The 22,461-nt window shown below is 47.7% G+C and overlaps 2 protein-coding genes across 4 annotated transcripts in view; one reads left to right on the forward strand and one right to left on the reverse strand.

Annotated features, from left to right (window-relative positions):
* The window catches only part of LOC126982860 (relaxin receptor 2-like), a 259,491-nt gene that overhangs the window by 174,931 nt on the left and 62,099 nt on the right, over window positions 1–22,461 (forward strand). The window contains exon 22 of one of the 3 annotated variants that reach the window (XM_050835129.1): window positions 19,830–20,664. The exons of the other annotated variants lie outside the window; for them this stretch is intronic. Coding sequence (XP_050691086.1) covers window positions 19,830–20,014 — 185 coding nt within the window. The 3' untranslated portion in view covers window positions 20,015–20,664. Of the gene's footprint in view, window positions 1–19,829; window positions 20,665–22,461 lie in introns of those variants that run through there. 3 annotated transcript variants of the gene reach the window in all.
* The window catches only part of LOC126982861 (uncharacterized), an 81,611-nt gene continuing 71,370 nt past the window's right edge, over window positions 12,221–22,461 (reverse strand). The window contains exon 3 of the mRNA XM_050835133.1: window positions 12,221–12,964. The gene's annotated coding sequence lies outside the window, so the exon portion shown is untranslated. The remainder of the gene's footprint in view (window positions 12,965–22,461) is intronic.

Below are 22,461 nucleotides of genomic sequence, written 5' to 3' on the forward strand. Positions count from 1 at the left end.
TTAGGGAAACTTTTGGTATTTTAGGATAATGCACCTTAAATTTCCAACTCTTTGAACTCGGGATTTAATAACCGTATAATAGCCGTTTTTTCTCCGCTGTGGTTGACGGTCACTGTTCTTCCCATAAACCTATCAACAGTGGTGTTCCACAGGGCTCTGTCCTATCACCCACTCTCTTCCTGTTATTCATTAATGATCTTCCTTCCTTAATTAACAAACTGCCCTATCCATTCATACGCTGACGACTCCACTCCGCATTATTCAACTTCTTTCATAAGAAGACCGTCTCAACAGGACTGGACAGGACTGGACAGACCTTGTTATCATGTCCGATTGGGGTATAAGGAACCTTGTGTCCTTCAGTGCCTCAAAAAAACAATTTTTCCACCTATCTACTCGACACAATCTTCCAAACACCTATCCTCTTTTCTTCGATAACACTCAGCTGTCACCTTTTTCAGCACTAAATATCCTCGGTCTATCCTTAGCTCAAAATCTCAACTGGAAACTTCACATCTCCTCTCTCACTAAATAAGCTTCCTCGAGGTTAGTCGTTCTGTATCGTCTCAGCTAGTTCTTCTCCCTCGCACAGATGCTTTCCACTTATAGAGGCCTTGTCCGCCCTCGTATGGAGTATGGATCTCATTTATGTAGGGGCTCCACTCACACAGCTTTCTTGGACAGAGTGGAGTCTAAGGCTCTTCGTCTCATCAGCTCCCCTCCTCTTACTGATAGTCTTATACCTCTTAAATTCCGCCGCCATGTTGCCTCTCTATCTTCTATCGATATTTTCACTCTGACTGCTCTTCTGAACTTGCTATCTGCATGCCTCCCCCCTCCCGTGGCCCCGCTGCACTCGACTGTCCATTCTAGCTCATCAGGATCTGGATCTGGATGATAATGCGCAGGGCACCTTTCAGGTGCATAAAATGCATACTTGTGTTGGCTGTTGTGGGGACGGGGGAGCCGAGTGTGCAGGGGAGGGAAGTGAATCAAGTGTTATTGTTAGTGTTGGTGTGTTGGGGTGACAGGTGATTGCGTGTCTGTTTTCTGAATGAGTCTATTGTACCGCAGTCTAAAATCTGTTGAGGGAAGCTGTTCCAGTCACGTATGGTGCGTGAAAAGTATGAGTGCCTGTATGCGTCAGTGTTAGTGTGATATATTTGATATCTATGGATGTGTGTGTTACGAGTACGTTGACTGTTTGCGTTGTGTAAGTAGGTGTGTGGGTCAATGTCAATGTGAGCGTTTGTGATCTTGTACATAAGTGTAAGTCTGTGTGCTTGTCTGCGTATGTGAAGAGGTTCCATGTTTATCTGTTGTTTGATCCGCGTTTGATCTGTTGTTTGATCTCATCCCTATACTGTTCAAACCCCTTATGCAAGAGTTAACCGGCATCTTCACTCTTTTATCCCTTACACTGGTAAACTCTGGAACAGCCTTCCTTCGTCTGTATTTCCTTCTGCCTATAACTTGACCTATCTTTTAGCTAGTCTATACTATCTTATGTTGTGGGAGCGGCAAGTAGCGGTCTTTTTTCTACACTCTTGTTGTTGCTCTTGAGCTGACTCTTTTGTTGTAAAAAAAATCGATATTTTCCACCTGACAAGAAACATAAAATAATAAATATAAAAGTTTCAGTTATGGAAAAAAAGTAAGAAATTGGTACATTTGCGGGAAATCTTGGAAAAAATATACGAATTTAGGATAAACTGGAGGCTTCTTTCTCTTCTCTTTTTGTTGTTGTTTGTTGGGCTTTTTATTCAGTTCAGCTGCGACGTTGTCACGGTGTAGTCGTACTCATCATTGTCGCCTTGTTTATCGTTATTGGCGTCATGGAAGGTGACCCGAGTGAGGACGTTTTTGTTCCCCCTGAGGATGCTGACCCTGTTAGGGAGCCGGCAGCAGCTGTGAGTGAGGCGGAGGACACTCAAACTGACGGCCAGGAGTCCCAGAAGTTCCAGAACCCGTGGCCCCACTTGGAGAAGTACTTTGTCCTAAATCAAGAGACATGACGAACGCCAATGTCTTGCACTTCCGGTGCGTTATGTGCCACCCCAAGGAGACCATGCATGCTATACCTTTCTGGAAAGGTCTATGTCTAAGCTACAACATATTGGAATTTCAGGACACTAGGTCTGTTTTTAAGGGTTTAGGAACAAAATACTAAACCGAAGCTAAATCCATATATAAAAAAAAGTTAGCGGTTAGAGTTAGCTTCCACTAATTTGTTTATCAGTTTAGCGGTTTAGCATAAACAAAGCCAACTTTTAGGTTAGTGGATTCGCTAACTTGTCGGTTAGCGGTGCTCACCAACGCTCCTATCAACCCAGACTCTAGAGGTCTAGAGCTTCGGGGGGCAGCATGAGCCAAGAATAGATGGCACCATTATAAACACTTGCCTGCGCCATGACAGGCTCGGGCCGACCACCAGGCCCCTGAGGAAAGCCTACCGACGCTATACTGGAGGCCAGGATGTAAACAAAAATAAATAAAATAAAACGGTGGTTGCTCACAGGGCGCGGCGTGTGCGTGCGTGCGTGCGTGTGCGTGTGTGTAGTAAGTTCAAGTTAGTGTTTAGTTCTTGTCTCATGGCAGGATGGCAGGGTAGATAAACGAAGAGAGGAGGTGCGGTCCGACTTGTTAATGTAGTGGCAGGATACAGTCTGATTTACCAAGCATTGGTAGGAAAGATGTGAACTCTTAATACAATCAAGGAATGAACCAATGAACCAACGAAACAGTTTCACTGCCACGCTTCATTCAAGTGTCTCGCTCACAGCTCATTCATACGCATCCAACAATCGGTCGCACATACACGCCTCACGTAAACACCACACCTCCCCCCAAGATGTCAGGGATGCTTCAGGAGTCCCTGTAGTCTGAAGATGTGTCGCCATCGTACGTCTGTGAGTTCCATCGCACCGTCAGGCGCTGAGGCTCCCGTCACTGTCGTGCAGAGCGACGCAGGGGTGCGGATATGTTGTCCTTGCCAGGAGGCGCTGCTGAAGGCCTTCGCTGGTCCTCGGTGCCAGACGCCTCCACAGGATGCTGACGGCGGAGAAACTTGTGATTCCTCCAGAGAGTGCAACCGCTCCCCATCTTCATCAGATAGTCTCTTCGTTTCCTGACGCCGACTATTACGCCCATCCAGTCCCACCATCCTGAGACATGGTCCTGCACGTCAACGTACAATCCGATTCGCAGCACGGGAGGTGTACGAGCCGTCGCGTCGTGGCGCTCCTTGGCCTGCTGACGCAGACGACTGGGTTTGGCGTCACACACGTCCGCTGCACGTTGCCATTTGGGCGCGAATGATCGGTGGTGTGCTGGTACGGTTGACCGTAGTGGGTGGCCGAACAGGATCTGGGCAGGGGACCTTCCATTTGCATGTGGTGTGTTCCTCAGCTCCAACAAGCTGCGTGTGAAATCATCACAGTTCAGTCTACCGTCCTTGGTAGTGGTGGAGATTAGCTTCTTGACGATCTTCACAGCAGCCTCTGCGTGCCTGTTGGCCCTTGGGTTATACGGAGAGGTAACCCGGTGTTCCACCCCCCAGCAGACCGGGAAGCAGCGGAGGGTGGAAGAGGTGAACTGTGGCCCTCCATCTGTTTGTATAACAACAGGTACACCAGTATCTGCAAAAACAGAATGTAAGAAACATAATAATTGAGCCACAGATGCTGGTATAGAGCAGGAACACACATATGGCCACCCGGAGAGGTGGTCAACATAGACAAGAAAGGTCCGGCTGGCTAGGTGGAAGTAGTCTGCAGACACTGACTTGAAGACGCGACTTGGCACATCGTCATCTTGCCATAACGGCTCGTTCTGATGGCTAGGCAAGAGTGATCGGCACAGGGAACAGGGTGAAACTATGTTTGTGATATCACTGTCGATCCCTGGCCAGTAGACGGTTTGCCGGGCACGCCTCTTCGTCCGCTCCACACCCTGGTGTCCGTCATGCAGCCTCTCAAGCGTCTCGCGTCGCAGGCTACGAGGAATCAGGAGACGCGCCCCATATACAATTAAGTCATCATCCACAGCAAGCATGCTACGCACACCCCAGTAAGGTAGCAACATACATTCCAAGTCCTTACAATGCTCTGGGAACCCTGTGATGATGACATCACGCAGGGCGGCGTATTCAGTGTCACAGGAGGCAGCGGCACTCACCTTCGCTAGTGTCTGGTCTTGGAGAGGTGCAAGCTACGATCCTTCCTCGCACACGTCGTGTAGTGCAGCCTCCACAGTAGCGCGTAGAGGGTCCTCCTCTGTTGATGGGTCCTGAATCGGGGTACGAGAGAGAGCATCAGGGATAAGATGAGACTTACCACTCTGCCAGCGGGCCGTGAAGCTGTAAGCACACGGCTTCTTACGCATACGCTGCAGTCTTGGATTCTCGATCTCGCTGAGGAGCTTGCTGTTAAGAATAGGCACTAGGGAACGATGATCCACTATCAGTTCAAAATGAGGCAGCCCGGTAAGATAAAGTGCCACACTTTCGGACGCCCCACACAACGACTGCTAACTCCAGCTCCACGACTGCGTATCTTGACTCAGCTTCCGTGAGAAACCTTGATCCGTACTGTGTGAGTCTCCAGTCGTCTCCGTGGCGCTGCCTTAAGACGAACCCTAGACCATGCATTCTGGAATCGTCCGTTTTTAGTGTGGTAGGCAATCCTGGATCAAAGTGTGCCACGACAGTCGGGGAAACCAATACACTTTTTACATCCTCAAAAGCAGCTTCGTGTTGAGATGTTCAGTACCAAACGTTGCGAGGCTTGAGAAGGTCTCTCAGGGGTTGCGCGGCAGCGGCAAGAGCAGGAGAAAAGCCTCCAAATTGGTTTGCAAGCCCCAAGAAGGAACGGAGGTCGGTGATGTTCTGTGGAAGAGGAAAGCTTGAGATAGCTCTCACCTTCTTACCGTCCACTGTGTATCCTTGCCAGGAGATACAGTCGCCGCAGTAGTCTACCTCTGGTTCAGCAAAGTTGAACTTCTCAGCGTTCAGAGTTATGCCGAACTTGTCGCGCCGCTGTAGTAGAGAAATGACATGGGTTAGATGCTCTCTGTAAGAATCATCATATGCTAAGATGTCACCAACAATTTTCAACGTGCGCTGCACATCTCCTACAGCCTGGTCTCCACGGCAGTTATATTCGTCCCCGGAAGAAACAAGGCCCATGACTGCCCTCTTGAACTTGTAACGCCCCCATGGAGTGATAAAGCAGGTGAGGTCCTGGTCTTCTTCCGCAATGCTGATCTGAAAATACCCCATCTTGCTGTCAATGGTCGTAAACCATCTGGCTCTTAAACCCATGGCTGCTATGGCGTCATGAGGAGAGCGAACGGGGTATGTGGGTCGTTTGTCGAATTTGTTGAGCCTTGTTAGGTCAACACACGACCTCACCCCTGATGACTTCTTGGCGACTGGAACGACGGGTTGGCACCATGCAGTTGGGTAGTCAACCTCTGCAATGACATCCTTAGCCAACATGTCGTCCAGCTGTTTCTTTATGTTCTCCCGCCAGCTGTATGGTATTGTCCGAGCAGCAGTTACCGCAAAGGGTCGAGCGTCGTCTGTGAGTTGTATCCGCATGGGCATCCATAAATCTCCCTGAGAGTTTCTGATCTGCCAAACACTAGGGAAAGCGGCGATTAGCCCTGCCTTGTGTTCTGTCCGCTCGGCAGGGGTGGAGTCACGAGCATGTGGTCACCGAGGAATAACAGCTGGCGGACGACCAAGTGAGCCTGGAGTGTCGTTGGGTGACCTCGTGGACCCTTTTCTTGCCAATGGAGCTCCTGGTTCGCAGCTGACTGCTTGGATCTGTGTGGGAAAGTTCTCAGGCAGGATCCCCAAGGCAACAGAGTCAAACCAACTCAATAATGCACCTCTTACCTCCTTGACGACAGAAACGGTGGTAGTGGTGCGCTTGTTTCCCAGCTCAAGGTCGGCGGAGAAAGATCCGAGGCATGTCAATGGCTGTTGCCCTGCAGCCCGAAGGTTCATGTCGCCGGAAGGTCGTAGCATGTGTTTGTGTGTGCCCAGGGAGTCTGCAGTGTGTTCCCCCAGCACTGTCGTCTCTGCACCGGAGTCTGGAGTCCACTCGACAGCAGTACGCCCAGCAGGGTGCGTCGGGGGAACCAGAACCCTTGGCGCTGGGCGCGAATGAACACCGTTGAGGTAAACATCTGCTAATAGCTGGTGCACTTTTTTTCAGAGACGTTTCTGACTTCTGCTTTCTTTCCTTCCTCGCTTCGGTTTGAGGGGCTGACCGGCACACTGTTGCAAAGTGCCCCTTCTTACCGCAATGGAAACACACTTCACCCAACGCTTTACATGACTTCAGGTCACTGTGTCGAGTTTTCCCACATCTGAAGCACCGTCCAGGTTTGGCCTCGAAGCTTTGAGACCGGCAGTCACGGCGGTAGTTAGAAACTTTCGCAAGAGTAAACTTCGAGCGACCTCGTAGCACGGCACTGTTCGCATGGGCGTTTTCGGAAGCCCTGCATATGTCCACTGCTTCCTGTAACGCATATGCATACGTTTAATAGCTTCTCCGTCACGGGAGCCAACTACCAATCTGTCACGCAAGCGGTTGTCCATGCATCTCTCACAAAAGTCACAAAAGGCGGCGATCTCCTTAATGTTTTTTTTTTTTTTTTACAACAAAGGATGCAGCTCAAGGGCACACACACAAAAAAAAAAAAAAAAAAAGCCTGCTAATCGCTGCTCCCATAAAAGAATCAGAAGAGGTGGCCAAAAGCAAGGTCAAATTCGGGAGGAGAGGTGTCCTGATACCCTCCTCTTGAAAGAGTTCAAGTCGTAGGCAGGAGGAAATACAGATGAAGGAAGATTGTTCCAGAGTTTACCAGCGTGAGGAATGAAAGAGTGAAGATGCTGGTTAACTCTTGCATAAGGGGTTTGGACAGTATAGGGATGAGCATGAGTAGAAAGTCGTGTGCAGCGGGGCCGCGGGAGTGGGGGAGGCATGCAGTTAGCAAGTTCAGAAGAGCAGTCAACGTGGAAATATCGATAGAAGATAGAAAGAGAGGCAACATCGCGGCGGAATTTAAGAGGTAGAAGACTATCAGTAGGAGAAGGAGAGCTGATGAGACGAAGAGCCTTAGCCTCCACTCTGTCCAGAAGAGCTGTGTGGGTGGAGCCCCCCCACACGTGAGATGCATACTCCATACGAGGGCGGAAAAGGCCCCTGTATATGGATAGCAACTGCGCGGGGGAGAAGAACTGGCGGAGACGATACACAACGCCCAACCTCGAGGAAGCTGATTTAGCGAGAGATGAGATATGAAGTTTCCAGTTGAGATTTTGAGTTAAGGATAGACCGAGGATGTTTAGTGTTGAAGAAGGTGACAGCTGAGTGTTGTCGAAGAATAGGGGATAGGTGTTTGGAAGATTGTGTCGAGTTGATAGGTGGAGAAATTGAGTTTTTGAGGCATTGAAGGACACAAGGTTCCTTCTGCCCCAATCGGAAATAATAGCAAGGTCTGAGGTTAAGCGTTCTGCAGCCTCCAGTTTGGAGTCGTGTACTTCCTGTTGTGATGGTCTTCTATTGAAAGAAGTTGAATAATGCAGAGTGGAGTCGTCGGCGTACGAGTGGACAGGACAGTTTGTTATGAAAAGAAGATCATTGATGAATAACAGGAAGAGTCAAGGGCTGCACAAGAAGTCATCGAATGACTCCACCCTTCCAGAACACGGAAGTAGAAGTCTCTCCTGTCGACGATGACGTTGCGCTAGCGTCGCAAGTGGCGTCCAGCGTAGTCTTGAGATACGCTTCGTCAGGCACTGTTAACCTGAACCTCAGCGTTGTTGCCCAGTCGACGTCCAGAAGTGCCAGGAATGCCGATCGTTGCTCGTTGGGGGATAAGCAGTTGATCCTGGTGAGCTTCACATATCCCTCGAACTTACGGCGCCAGGCGTCGAGCTCCTTCAAGGAAGCGGAGGACGAGAGATGTGGTGCAGGGGTCGCGGTGTGCGGGAGCTTCACTTGCGTGCGCGTTGCGGCTCCGCCAGGAGGTGTAGCGTTTGCCCCGTTTTCAGCAGCACTGCTTGCTTGTTGAGACGTCGCCAATCCTTCAAAGAGTGATGTCAGACGCTCCTCTCTTTTCTGGGCTTCCTCCATCTGCCTCGCCATGAGCGCCATCGGTTGTTCCAGCTCCGTCTCCATCGTGCTGCTGCGACGTGATGGCGGGAAGATTACAAGCGGCTGTAGGTTGCTGTAGTCACTGCGCCATGTTTAGTTTCTGTCTCAAGGCAGGATGGCAGGGTAGATAAACGAAGAGAGGAGGTGCGGTCTGACTTATTCATGTAGTGACAGGATACAGTCTGATTTACCAAGCATTGGTAGGAAAGATGTGAACTCTTAATACAATCAAGGAATGAACCAATGAACCAACGAAACAGTCTCACTGCCACGCTTCATTCAAGTGTCTCGCTCACAGCTCATTCATACGCATCCAACAATCGGTCGCACATACACGCCTCACGTAAACACCACAGTTAGCAAGTTTAGAATAGCAGTCAGCATGAAAATATCGGGAACAGAAAAAAAGATATGCAACATTGCGGCGTAATTAAAGAGTCTCAGGGCCGCTTTCACAGTCACTTTGTTTGTTATGATCGTTACCAATGACGGGGATCGACGCTATAATTTTCCACGTGAAACTGGCCTATGGGGTAGTGGCGGCTGCAGAGGAAGCGAGAAGTGTTGAGAGCGTATGGCAAGGTGCGGGGCTAGGCTAACCCCGCAGCCGCCACTACCGCATCGACCAGTTTAACGTATAAATACTATAGCGGCGATCGCCGCCATTGGTTACTATCAAAACAAACAAAACGACTGTGAAAGCGGCCCTTTGATTTCACTCTGTCCGAAAGGGCTGTGTGTGTGTGTGTGGAGCTCCCCCCCCACCCCCACCCCCACCCCACCCCGTGTGATCCATACTCTTTACGAGGGCGGACAAGGCCCTTGTATAAGGACAGCATCTGGGATGGGGAAGGGATCTGGCTTAGACGATACAGAACGCCCAACCTCGAAGAAGCTGATTTAGTAAGAGAAGAGATGTGAAGTTTCCAGTTAAGATTTTGAGTTAAGAGTAGACTAATAATGTTTAGTGTAGAAGAAGGTGACAGCTGAGTGTTGTCGAAGAATAGGGGATAGGTGTTGAGAAGAGTATGTTGAGGTGGTAGGTGAAGAAATTGAGTTTTTGAGGCTTTGAAGGACACCCGGTTCATCCTACCCCAATCAGAAATAATAGAAATGTCTGTATTTTAGCGTTCTGCAGCCTCCAGTCTGGAATCTTGTAATTCCTGTTGGGAGGGTCTTCTGTTGACAGAAGTTAAATAATGCAGAGCAGAGTCATCAGCGTACGAGTGGCTAGGACAGTTTGTTGTGGAAAGAAGATCATTCATGAATAACAGAAAGACAGTGGGAGATAGGACAGTGTCCTCTGGACACCACTGATGACAGGTTTAGGGGAAAATCATTGACCGTCTACCACAGCAGAGATAGAACGGCCGGAAAGGAAACAGTAGAATGGAAGTTAAGAAAGCAAAGATTTGTGCCAGACTATGTCTAAAGTTTTTGATATGTCAATGGCAACATAAAAAGTTTCACCGAAACAACTATGAGTCGATGACCAGGAGTCAGTTAAGAATGCAAGAAGATCACTAGTCGAACGCCCATTGCGGAACTCATGCTTGCAAGCAGATTGAAAGTCAGAAGTGGATAGATGCTTATGATTCTTCCGGTTAAGGATCGATTCGAAAGCTTTAGAAAGACAGGAAACTAATGCTATAATACGGTATTTTGGGGGATTGGAGCGGTCACCCTTCTTAGGCACAGGCTGTATGTAGGCGGACTACCAACAGGAAGGAAAGATAGATGTTGAAAGGCAAAGACTAAAGAGTTTGACCAGGCAGGGCGTCAGAACGGAAGCACAGTTTTTAAGAGCAATAATAGGCACTCTATCAAGTCCTTCTGAGGATTGAGGCCAGAGGGGGCATAGAAAACATCATTCTTAAGAATCTTAATAACAGGCATAGTGAAGTCAGAAGGGGGATGAGTAGGAGGAATATGATCAGAATCGTCCATTGGTGTTTTGATAAAGTTTGAACAAAGAGTTATGTTTTAGAGATAGATGAGACGGTGGTGGTGCCGTCAGGATGAATTAAGAAGAAGAGGGAAAGATGAAGAAATGAAGATGGATGGGATATTTTGGACACGGTGCCAGAAGTCTCTCGAAGAATTAGAGAAAGCAAGGTTGCGGCACTTTATTGATGACAGAGTTTTTGTTAGTTGAAGAATATGTTTAGCACGATTTCGGACGGAAATTTAAAGATGATGGTTAGCAGGAGTGCGAAGGCTCTTGTACTTTTGTATGCCGCCTCTCTATCTTTGATAGCACGAGAACAAGCGTGTTCGAAAGAAAGTACATGGAATGTGTTCCTCCATTTCAAAGACAATCACCTAAGTTTTCGCTGTTCACATTTAAACAGATTAAGCCGAAGGGTTAGAGGTGTAACGGTGTACCGGGGGGCATTTAAAGGCGTTGATTAAGACTCAGCTTCCTTTAAGGCGAATATATTCTCAAGCCTATATGTACAGGAGCGTCTGAGCGAGAGAGACTGCAGGTGTGTGTCAGTCGGACTTTCGTGAAAGAGTGACGAGTTATAGATTGGAAAATAATGAAGTTACAATTGGTCACGTATGTCAAGGTGACCTCTAAGCTTGATGAAATGCTTTGTATACAAACTGAGACGGAAAACACTGACGGACGACATTCCTATAAGGTGGCGTGATCTATCTGTCGTGGTTTTTTTTCCATTGACAATTGTGTGCCTAATTCGTGGTGATATTAAATAAAAATAATAATAATAATACATTAATATCCTACTATAACACTGCTCGGTCACCTACCAGTGATCGCGACCTCGCGATTTACAAAAATCTAACTAGCAGTCTAGTTACCATTATCATACATAGTGGGATCTTGTTAAGCAGACTGTTTATGATACAATTACATGAAAACACTGGCTATGTAAGAACATTTGTGTAGTAATAATATAAGGACTGAGAGGTAAAACACAACGTGTGTGACATGAATTATAAGAAATCTCTCAAAAACTAAATATAAGGACACATGTATAAGTAGCTATCAACTGGCATAGTTACAGACAATGAAACGTTCATCTAGCTCCTAAAAAAATATACAGTAGTGAAACACAGAACAATGTTAAGATACAGGAGCAGGGGAATGCCAGTTTTCTGTCATTTCATTTGCTAGAAGAAAAAAAAATTACCTTGCCAGTGGCCTCCCTGCATCCTGTCGCCGTGTCTGCACAACCAAATAGTCGTGCAGGACAGAGTTCCTCCTAATAAGGTACCACATGACGACGAGACTGACGAACATCAGAAACATTGGCTCAAAAATTCCAGGGTACAAGTAGGGGAGATGCAAGTATTCAGGCAGCGTTTCCTCCAGGGTTTCTGCAAACTCTGTTTCGTTTGCGAAAGATAATGAATTAAGGGAATTAGTCACATAAGAGATGCTGGAGAAGTGAATGTTATCGAGAGACCGCAGAGGAAACACTCGATGGGAAATATTGGCCGTGAAAACCAGACGGATCCGGGACGGGTACGTTGTTATGTTAGTGGAGCGGATATAGCATGCTTCCGCGATGGCACAGTGACCAGTAACCCGTTGATAATGCAGACCCTGAAAGTTCTTACGAAAAACAGGTGTTGGGGGTAGTTGCTTGTAAGGGCACAGGGAAAGAGCGTCAGACGCGTTCACCCGGGTGAGGGCGATCTCGCACACTCCCACCCGAACCGGTAGGTAGGCAAAAAGAGACGCAGAGCAATAGAAGCGCCTGAAGACCGTCTCCTTGCAATATTGCAAGAGTGAGTAGCTACCCGTTGATTGCAGAGCGAAATCCTTCGCGATTAGGACAAGAGACGGGGACGTGTCCAGGGCTAACACACTGTCCTTAGCGGAAAAGGGAAATGGGACAATTTCGTGGGCCTCAAACACGTCCGCCGTCTGAAACGGAACATGAATGATTATTGCATCGGGGGTGAGGCTGGACTCAAATCAAGGGGTAAGAATATTGACTCATTTCTGGGTTGAATAAAGGCTTGAGACTATAATTTTGATACCCGATATAGACAGTTGTTCTCAAATCGTGTAGAGGGAACAAGGCAGGTGTGACTCTACCGTGCGCTGCATCAACCATGTTGCTAATAACCTGCTGATTTGCCGTTGCGACAGAGTTAATGACGTTTTCTAATACATGCAAGGCCTGATCTAGGAGGAGAAACTGATTCACCTGGTCGATCTGCTTGACAACTATGTTGATAACTTCTACCATCTTATTTGCTTGCTCAAGCAGTTCCTCAATGTGAATATGCAATCGCGCAAGCTTTCGACAATTGGCGTTGATCACCCTGCGATTTCGGGCAGCAAAGGAAAGCACATGAGTGTAGTGGTCCCACAAATCGCGCACGTCCTCGTCGGTTACCGTACCGCAGAGGAGCTTTGAGGCGGACCCAACGATGTTGAGCAACCCCCTCTTTACCCGAGAGTGAACTGCGTGAAAACTATAATCCATGTCTACTTCATCAACTTTTCCCCGTAAGAACAGAATCCTATCCTCCTATAGTTAAAAAAGATTCAGAGAGTTGGTACTAGAAGGTGCCTTTGATTCCCTAGTCTTGGTTGCCCGTATGGCGTCTGCCATGCCGAGTAGTTTTTTTTCTGAGACTATCCTGATTGTGTCTGTGGTGTTGGTCAAGAAAGTATATGGATATTTTACGAGGAGCACATCTTCTATGAGGAAGACCTCTCCTATGTGTGCCGTGAGGGCGCCAGGCTTCAGGTGGATGGGTGTCGTTGCAAGCAGGGAGCCGAAGTACAAGATGATCAGAAAACGCAACATCATGATCTGAAAGTGGTGGGAATGAAGTATTTAAACCCGTGGTCTCAAGTTATAGCTATGGGTGTTGGGATTATCTTGTTGAACATTTGACTCTGAGGGGGAATTACCAATATCAAGGTCCAAAGGTGCACATGAGGGAATTACTTTCAGACGATCACTGTGAACTTCTAGACTGACTCCACTATTTGACTCTAGAACCTCGAACCGATTTTCCCTGACATTCCGAACAACTCGGTAAGGACCCACGAATTTAGCCCCCAGTTTCGGACTCCTTTCCGCTTGCTTAATCATGACTGAGTCACCCTCTTTTAACTCTACCGGGACGGCCTGTTTGTGTTGTTTTCACATCATTTCAACCTTTGTAGCTTTTAACGTACTCCTAACCTCTGAGTGTATCTTGGAAAACATATGCATCTGCTGTTGCGCGTACTTATTAATGTTGTAGAAAGGTTGGTGTGGTTTTGTTAGGAAGTCGTACGGAAGATGTTTCTCCACCCCATATAAGATGTAGTAGGGAGACTTCCCTGTAGAGTCGTTTACCGACGTATTTATGGAAGCGGCTATATGCGATAGCCAATCCTCCCAGTTATCGTGGAGATGGTTCACGATAGGCCTGAGGACCTGTAAGATTTTCCTATTAGCCCTCTCCGCCAACCCATTAGCAGCTGGGTGGTAAGCTGTGATGAAGGATTGCGTGATGTTAAACTGAGCGCAGATTTCGCTCAATACTGTGTTCCTAAACTCGGTGCCATTGTCACTCAAAAGAATTCGAGGAGACGAATGTGGACACAACACGTGAGTCACGAGGGCATGGGCCACGCGTGTGGTTGTCTTGTCCTTGAGAGGCGCTAGATCTAGAAACCTAGAGAACTGGTCGACGCACACCAATAAGTAGCGCGAACCATGTTGGCTCTGGGGGAGCTGTAATAAGTCTATATTTACAATATCCCATGGCGTCTCTGGTACTGGGTATTGCAACATAGGTGCTGGCCCTTTTACGGACCCCTTGTGCTTAGCACAAACGACACAATGTGCGACATGTTTTTCTACATCAACCCGTAATGTGGGCCAGTAGCATTTTCGTCTGGTGACAGATAGCGTCTTGTCCCTTCCAGGGTGACCCGCAATGGGTGTGTCATGGACCAGCTTAAGCGTCACGGGGACGTATTTGTCTGGGATGACCAGATGTTCTATAGGTACTGGTTTGGTTGGCCATGACCTACAAAGGAGGTTGTCCTCTGATAGGAAAAATTGTAAAAAGGAAACTGGCAATTCTGGAAGGTTTGTTTCGTCTCCCGACTCTAGGGCGTAAATTAACCTATTCCACACCGGGTGGTCTCGCTGAGCAGTGTGTAGCTCAGGTGAAGTGAAGTTGTGGATGACCTCTGGGGTGGTGATCGCGCCTATCGGAATAGTTCGAGATAAGACATCTGCGACCACATTTGTTTTCCCGGTGATATATTTTATCTCCGGATTGTATGCTTGGATCGTTAAGAACCATCTTGCCAGACGACCGTGTAGGTTTTTTCCCTTGAAAAGATCAGTTATGGCCGCGTGGTCCGTATACACCACAATTTTGTACCCCATCACTATGTCTCGAAAATGCTTCAGAGCCCACACAATGGCAAGAGCCTCTAGGTAGGTAACATAATAGTTATTTTCCGGAGCTGTTAGTACTCGACTGGCGAACGCTATTACATGCTTTTTGCCGGACTTATCTGTTTGCATAAGAGCGGCTCCTAGTCCACTAGCCGAAGCATCGGTACAAAGCTGAAAGGGGTTCTTGAAATCTGGAAAGACAAGGATCGGAGCCTGTGTAAGCGCTTTCTTTAAATCCTCAAAACTCGTTTGTTGAGCTGGGAGCCACTGAAATGGTACGTCTTTCTTTAATAGATGGGTGAGGGGACTCGCGCGTGCTGCGAAGTCCTTTATGAAAGGCCTGTAATAACCTGCGACACCCAAGAAAGACCGTACCTTGTCTGTAGACGTTGGGTGAGGGAACTCGGCAATGGCTTTTACTTTGTCGTCCACTGTGTGGATGCCGAATTCGTCTACGACATGCCCCAAGAACTTGATCCGAGGCTTTAAGAATTCACATTTGGTGATTTTGAGTTTCAATCCGACCTCTTGAAGTCTGTGTAGGACTGCTTTTAGTGATTCCATGTGTGCATGCACGTCTTTACTTGCTATGATGATGTCGTCTAAATACACATAGACAGAGTTGCCCAGCAAGTCTCCAAAAATACTGTTCATTGTCCTTTGGAAGATCAAGGGAGCATCTTTGAGCCCGAACGGCATCCTCGTCCACTCATAGTGACCATGAGGTGTGCTGAAAGCCGTTATTTCACGGGACTCGGGGGCCATGGGCAGTTGCCAGTAGCCACTGACCAGATCAAGACTCGTAAAGACTTTATTTCCTCTACCGAGACACATCAGAAGATCTCTAAGAACGGGAAGCGGAAAATGATCATCCACGGTCGCGTTGTTCACACGCCGGAAATCAATCACAGGCCGATAAGAACCGTCTTTCTTTGGAACCAGAAACAAGGGTGAAATCCACGGGGAGTTCGATTCTTTGATGACACCTTGTTCTAACATATCAGATATAAGTTGCTGCACTACTTCCCTCTGACTGTGGGGGAGCTTGTACGCATTGATATATACAGGATTGGTATTGGGTTTTAACTTAATGTGGTGTTCAGCACACTGCGTAACTCCAAGCGGCTCGCCTGGTAGAGCAAGCGCCCCCCTATAATGTTCCAGCAGCTGGACTAAGGTTGGCTTAAATTCGGAATAGTGTTCAACTTTTAGGAATGCCTCTAAGTTAGCTGTGTCTTGTTTGTGAGAAGCCTGACACGCCTAGGTTATGCCTGCGATTTGGGCTGAAGGGTATTCAGCTGGTTCCGGGGCTACATTTTTCCCATACACTAGACACTGGCATAATCTAACACCGTGTTTTAAGGATACAGGGGATCCTGAAGTGTTGATTACCATTGCCTCTGCAATACCTCCCTCCTTGACTGTCACGAGTTACCTCCACCGTCACTCGGTGTATGTGTGGTGCTCCGTCGATACACACATCACTGCCCGTTGGAGGGGCGTTAGGTAACCGGATTTTAACAAGTTTTGCAGCACGATCCGGAACTATTTGTGGACCTTCTACGACTGCCGTTACCGTCCGCCACAAGTCTGCAATGTTTTCGTGTGGTTTGACCGTAAGAGGTGACACTTGGGCGGTGTCAGACCCTGAGTCCGTGGATGGTTGGCCATTTTCCCCCTCTGAGGGCGGGATTACAGGTGACATAGGCGATGGATTTACCATCCCCTGCATGCGTCGTCCTTGATACACGATCGCGTTGCTTTCAGTGTTTATGGTTATGTGCAAGTCTTTCATTTCTAAGATCCCATCCACAGGTAAGGCAAACCTGCTAGATACATAAAAGAAATCTCGAAAGGGACATACTTTTTCATGTAAGCTGACTGTTAGTGGTACTCGCCCTAGGATTCCCAAAGTGGTGCCCGTCACGCCTACCACATTCAGGTCGTTCTCTTGGAGCGGCCAATTTTCCCCTCTGACCTGTCGTGTCAGTGGCCTGTAAGCGGAGTCTGAGATTATATTGACTGTCGCACCTGTGTCTACCGCTAAGGTGAGTGAAATTTTGCCCACCTTGCAAGGGAGGGCAATTATGCTTGTCCGTTCCAAGGCGGCAATGGCTGAGTCAAGTTGCTCCCAATTTGTATCGTCCTTATGGGATACTTGGATGTACGCCTTGTGGCTGTCACGCAGTCATGCCTTTTTATTCTGAGAAGAGGAGGAGTGTGGTTTACTGTCCGCCGAGGACTTGTTCTTCTGTTCCTCCTTGGCCTTTTGTATTGCAGAACAACTGTCTGAATCATGAAAACAATTCTCGTGGACATGGCAAAAGGCAGCCTTCCGCTGATGGTTTGGCCTAGGGTTCCTGTGTGATGAATGATGGGCACCCCTGTATCTCCTATCATATCCCTGTCTTGAGTGTGTTGAGTCCCTACGTTTCGCGAAGCAAGAATTCTCGGAATGTCCTGATTGTTTGCAAAAATTACAGGTGAGAGATGCCTTACTTTGAGCCTGCAATGCTGCGGCTGTGGCGAGGGGTTGATGGTGAGGGTGTTCTTGAACCTTGACTTCTAACTCTGAGACGAAATCAACCAACTTCCCGCTTGGTTTGAAGGTTAAGGGAAGGGCAGAACGGCGGTTCTTCTCTGAAATATGAAATAAGTAAAAAAGCAACTCGAAGACTGTCTTCACCTGTTGTTTCTGCATACCGCCCCCTGAGAGCCATTGCGCGTCCTCTAGACTTTTGACACAGTCAACCGCCAGCTGATTTGCCTCAGTTATGGCGTCCCAAATCGGCTTTGTTGAGGATTTTTTTTGGAGGGACTCAACCGTGTGTGCGATCTGTCTAACGATGCTTGGTTTACTCCCGCCTCCGAAGATTTTTATGAAATTCTTTTTTAAAATCTCATAGTTTACTCTAATGTCCCCCGAAGCGAACGCCGAGGACTGCATCAAATTTAGTACCCGAGAGCCTGGTAGTAACCGGGACCGAATGAATGCAATTTTATCATGATCTTCCGTAATGGAGGAATTTACGATGGCAGACTCACATAGATCTAGGAACTGTCTCGCCGAATAATCCGACTCGCTGCCTGAGAACTGTCGAATACTGGCGTGAGTTGGAATGACCCGAATCGGTGGAGGTGGGGGGGTGAAGTGGATTGGTAGGCATCGTGATCGGTTGAGTGGGGGTTAAGTATTCCGTAGAACCCGTAGGTGAAGGGGCCCTTTCCCCTAGGATTGAGGAATATTGAGTACCGGAACGTAAATTTACAACATTAAGATCATCGGTGCCTGAACCGTGTTCCAATTCCTCCTCACTTGAAGGACGGGCCAACTGTTTAAAGGTGTCGCCGAGTTTAGCGAGAGTGTCTTTGTTCATACTATGGCCTAAATCAGTTACAATATATAAACATATTTTAGTAGCTTTAATTATTATCGTAACGCGTTTAAGTTAAAAGTTTGCGCTGCACCCCTAAAAACAAGAAAGGATTGTTAGCAAAGTGGCCGGTAGACGTAATATAATGTTAAGGTAATAATGTCAGGTTATAATGTAATGTTATAATGTTATGGTTATATAAAATAATGACCCAAAAAAAACTCAGCGGTTAGTTGGGTAGGAGAATTAAGTGAGTATGCCTTTAAAGTGCGGGTTTCTCCCGAGCGGTGAAGAGTAAACGGAGCAAGGGCACACTGAGGAAGTTTAAATTAGATTAGGGAAATCTTACCGTTAACAGACAACACGAAGGATCAATATCGTATGCGAATGAACGTTACTCTCACAATTATGACTGATTAACAGTGTTAGATACACATAAATAAAAGAGTCGTGCCTCTGAAGCAATATTTTCCGAGTTTGCACTTGAGAAAATAGGTACAATACCGAGAATAATCAGCGGGCGTAGAGTTGGTGACGAAGGATGACGTTGCCCACGGAGTTACGTGGAGCCTCGGAGTCGCGTTGGAAGACCCTGACTGCGGCAGGAGCGCGTAGAATGGTTGAGGGACGGCGTGGAGACTGACTCCCGTAATGGCTGCTGGAAACTGCTGACGAGGTAGACGGGCAGGGGTGTGACAGGGCGGGCGCCGGAACACTGCTGCCAGACGTAGGACGGCTGCGGTTGTAGTTATGGCGACCTGGGTGTGTAACCTCTTGAGAAGGCGCCTTGTAGGAACGGTAGGTAACTGCTTGCAGTCACCTGGAGACGTCCGCGTTGCCCTGGTTGACTGTTGGCCGGAAAAGGTTTGGGCCGATGCTCCCGGCAGCGGCGTTGTTGCCGCTGTGTTGCTGGGAGTTTGTGGGAGCTGCGGGTTGTGCCGCCTTCTGCGTACGCGAAGGGCTTGGTGTGAGCTGGGAGTGGCTTGTAGTGCTTGTAGCAGTGCTGGCTTGTAGCGGGTGGGGCGGCTTGGAGATTGTGGCCCTCGCCGTCGGCTGCGTAGGCCTGTAGTCGGCTTGTGACTCCTTCCTTCCTTCTACGCCTGTCCCCGGAGTTGATGGTGAGTTCTTGTGGCTTGGAGCTCGTGCAGGAGAACGAGGTAGCGAAGGGACACCGCTGCCGCCAATTAATGTAACGGTGTACCGGGGGCCGTTTAAAGGCGTTGATTAAGACTCAGCTTCCTTTAAGGCGAATATATTCTTAAGCCTATATGTACAGGAGCGTCTGAGCGAGAGAGACTGTAGGTGTGTGTCAGTCGGACTCTCGTGAAGGAGTGACGAGTAATAGATTGGAAAATAATGAAGTTACAATTGGTCACGTATGTCATGGTGACCTCTAAGCTTGATGAAATGCTTTGTATACAAACTGAGACGGAAAACACTGACGGACGACATTCCTATAAGGTGGCGTGATCTATCTGTCGTGGATTTTTCCACTGACAATTGTATGCCTAATTCGTGGTGATATTAAATAATAATAATAATAATAATAATAATAATAATAATAATAATAATAATAATAATAATAATAATAATAATAATACATTGATATCCTATTATAACAGAGGTTAGGAAAAGGTCAGGAATGTTGGGCGTGTCTCCAAAGTGGTCGGAAATACTTATAGGGTGCTTAACCATCTGCTCAAGATCATTGAGGAGAGAAAACATGTAGGTTTGTTCACCAGGCTGGTCCTTCTCCTTCCCCTGGTCTTCCTTCTCTCCTCTGACTAACCTCCCACTCTCCATATCCAAATTTCCCTCTCAATGTTCCCTAGCCTCCACCTCCCACAGACTCCCTCCTCTCCTCCACCCTCTAATCACCTCCTCATCTCCACCCACAGACTCGGAGACCACCCGGACCTCATTCTTCCGCAGCGCAACGCTCAAGCTCACCAACGGCCGCGACCTTCTGCCGGCCCTCAACGGCAACGCCCCGACCCACACCATTGACGAGACCACCGTGGCGGAGGTCTCGCGGGCATCGCTTGGCCGTGACGAGGTGGTCAAGGTGGAGACCAAACTGTGAGGTGGCGGTGCTGATGCCAGGGACAATTTGGTCAAGGTCGAGTGCGTAGTGGTGGTGTGGTCGAGGTACTGATTTTATTTATTTATTTATTTATTTATTACGTTTTGGCCTATGACACCGGTTGGCTTTCTTGGTGGAGCCTGATGGTCGACCTCAGCCTATTATTACGCAGGTAATTGATTATATTGCACCATCTTGCTTGGTTCATGTTGCCCCATGGGGCTCATCTATAATCCTCTCGCAAGAGAGAGAATCCAGAGTCTGAGTTGATAAGTGGTCTTCAGAACAGCATGTGGGTAGGCTTAGGCCACTCGGGAGTGACCAAAAAACTTCTGACGGCTGGCGGGACACGAACCTGCGTCCTCCTGGACGCTAAGCATGTTGTATGGAGGATAAGGAATAGGAAGAGGAAAAGTCGTGATGGTTACTGGCATATTAAGTAAAAAGACATTTAAATAAGTCGACAATGGGGAAGATAAGAAGGAGCAGGAAAACAGGAAAGTCAAGGAACGATAAACAAGAGGAAAGGAAGGCGGAAAGGGTGAGTGACCAGATTAGCCTCTCTGACTTTTGTCCTCGAGAGAGAGAGAGAGAGAGAGAGAGAGAGAGAGAGAGAGAGAGAGAGAGAGAGAGAGAGAGAGAGAGAGAGAGAGGAATAAGAAGAAAATGTGTTTTCCTCTTCCGTCTTTGTTTTTCTTGGAAAAAAAAGTATTCAATTGAGCGTGAGACACTCACAGATTAGAAGTAGAGGTTTCTAATCGCGTGTTTATGATGACCGAAACTCTTATTGAAGCCCCAAAGATCAGTGTATCCTCCATGGAACGTATATGTACAGGACATAGTCTACTGTAGGGGTAGGTAGGAAGACACCTACCGAACGGGCGTGAGCTACTCGGTGAGGATATATGGGAAGCGAGGAGGATGCTGAAGCCCTTCAGAGACCCTTCCCATGTCCTCACTAACCGTTTCCCTTTTGTCTCATCAACACCAGAGAGCAGTTCAGCATGCTCTCTAGAGACAGTTCCTCTCTCTTTCTACACCACACTACATTCACACAACACACACACCTTTTCTCAAAATTCAAAATTCAACGTGGCGAAAAAAATAACTGCCTCGGAGTCCCCGCCTGGGGGGGGGGACCATAAATTCCCCCAGTGAGGACTCCCCTTCTGGCTGCCGACTTGAGAGGTGTCATGATAACTCCTCGAACCTCCTCCTTATCAATTTCTGCAACATTCGGGGTCTCCGTCCTAATTTTCATTCTGTGGAACACCATCTCTCCTCCTCCAAACCTCACCTTCTCTTCCTCACAGAAACACAGGTTTCTGAGGCTACTGACAGCAACCTCTACTCTCTATCTCTATCCTAAATTTCAATCCAAAGCTGGATGTTGCCCCTACGTGCGCAATAACATCACTTGCTCTCGTGCCCACGACCTTGACTCTTCTGAATTTTACACCATCTGGCTAAGACTTCATTGTCATTCTATTACTAAATACATCTGTGCTGTTTATCTCTCACCTAACTCTACTAACTATGTAAAACTCTTTGACTCTTTGAACTCTAAAGTGGAGCGCATCTTGACCCACTCTCCCTTCGCTGAAATCTCCATCTTGGGAGATTTCAATGTTCATCACCAGCTTTGGCTTTCATCCTCTTTCACTGACCAGCCTGGTGAACAAGCCTTCAACTTTCCTCTCCTTAACGACCTTGAGCAGTTGGTTCAGCACCCTACTCGTATTCCGACCGTCTTGGAGACCGGCCCAACATTCTAGACCTCTTCCTTACCTCTAATCCTTCTGCTTACTCTGTCAAACTGTTCTCTCCGTTGGGCTCCTCCGATCATAACCTTATTTCTGTATCCTGTCCTATCGCTCCTATACATCCTCTGGACCCACCGAGGAGGCGATGTTTCTGGCATTTTGCTTCAGCTCAGTGGGACGACCTGAGGATGTACCTTTCCGATTTCCCGTGGAATGATTACTGCTTCCAGGAGAGAGACCCCTCTGTGTGTGCTCACCGCATCACAGAGGTGATTGTCTCTGGAATGGAGGCATACATTCCACGTACTTTCTTTACTCCTCATGCTAAAAAGCCTTGGTTTAATCACGCTTGTTCTCGTGCTATTAAAGATAGAGAGGCAGCTCACAAAAGGTTCCAGAACCTTTGAGCTCCCGCTAACTATGACCTTTACATTTCAGCCCGGAATCGTGCCAAATCTATTTTCCGACTTACCAAAACTTCTTTTATAAATAAAAAATGTCAACACCTTGCTTCTTCTAATTCTTCCCATGACTTCTGGCATCTAGCCAAAAATATCTCCTCCAATTTCACTTCTTCCTCTTTCCCTCCTCTCCTTAACCCTGACGGCAGCACTGCCGTCTCATCTGTCTCTAAGGCTGAACTCTTCGCTCAAACTTTCTGTAAGAACTCCACCTTGAACGATT

The sequence above is a fragment of the Eriocheir sinensis genome, chromosome 52, assembly GCF_024679095.1.
Source record: "Eriocheir sinensis breed Jianghai 21 chromosome 52, ASM2467909v1, whole genome shotgun sequence".
Lineage (NCBI taxonomy): Eukaryota > Metazoa > Arthropoda > Malacostraca > Decapoda > Varunidae > Eriocheir > Eriocheir sinensis.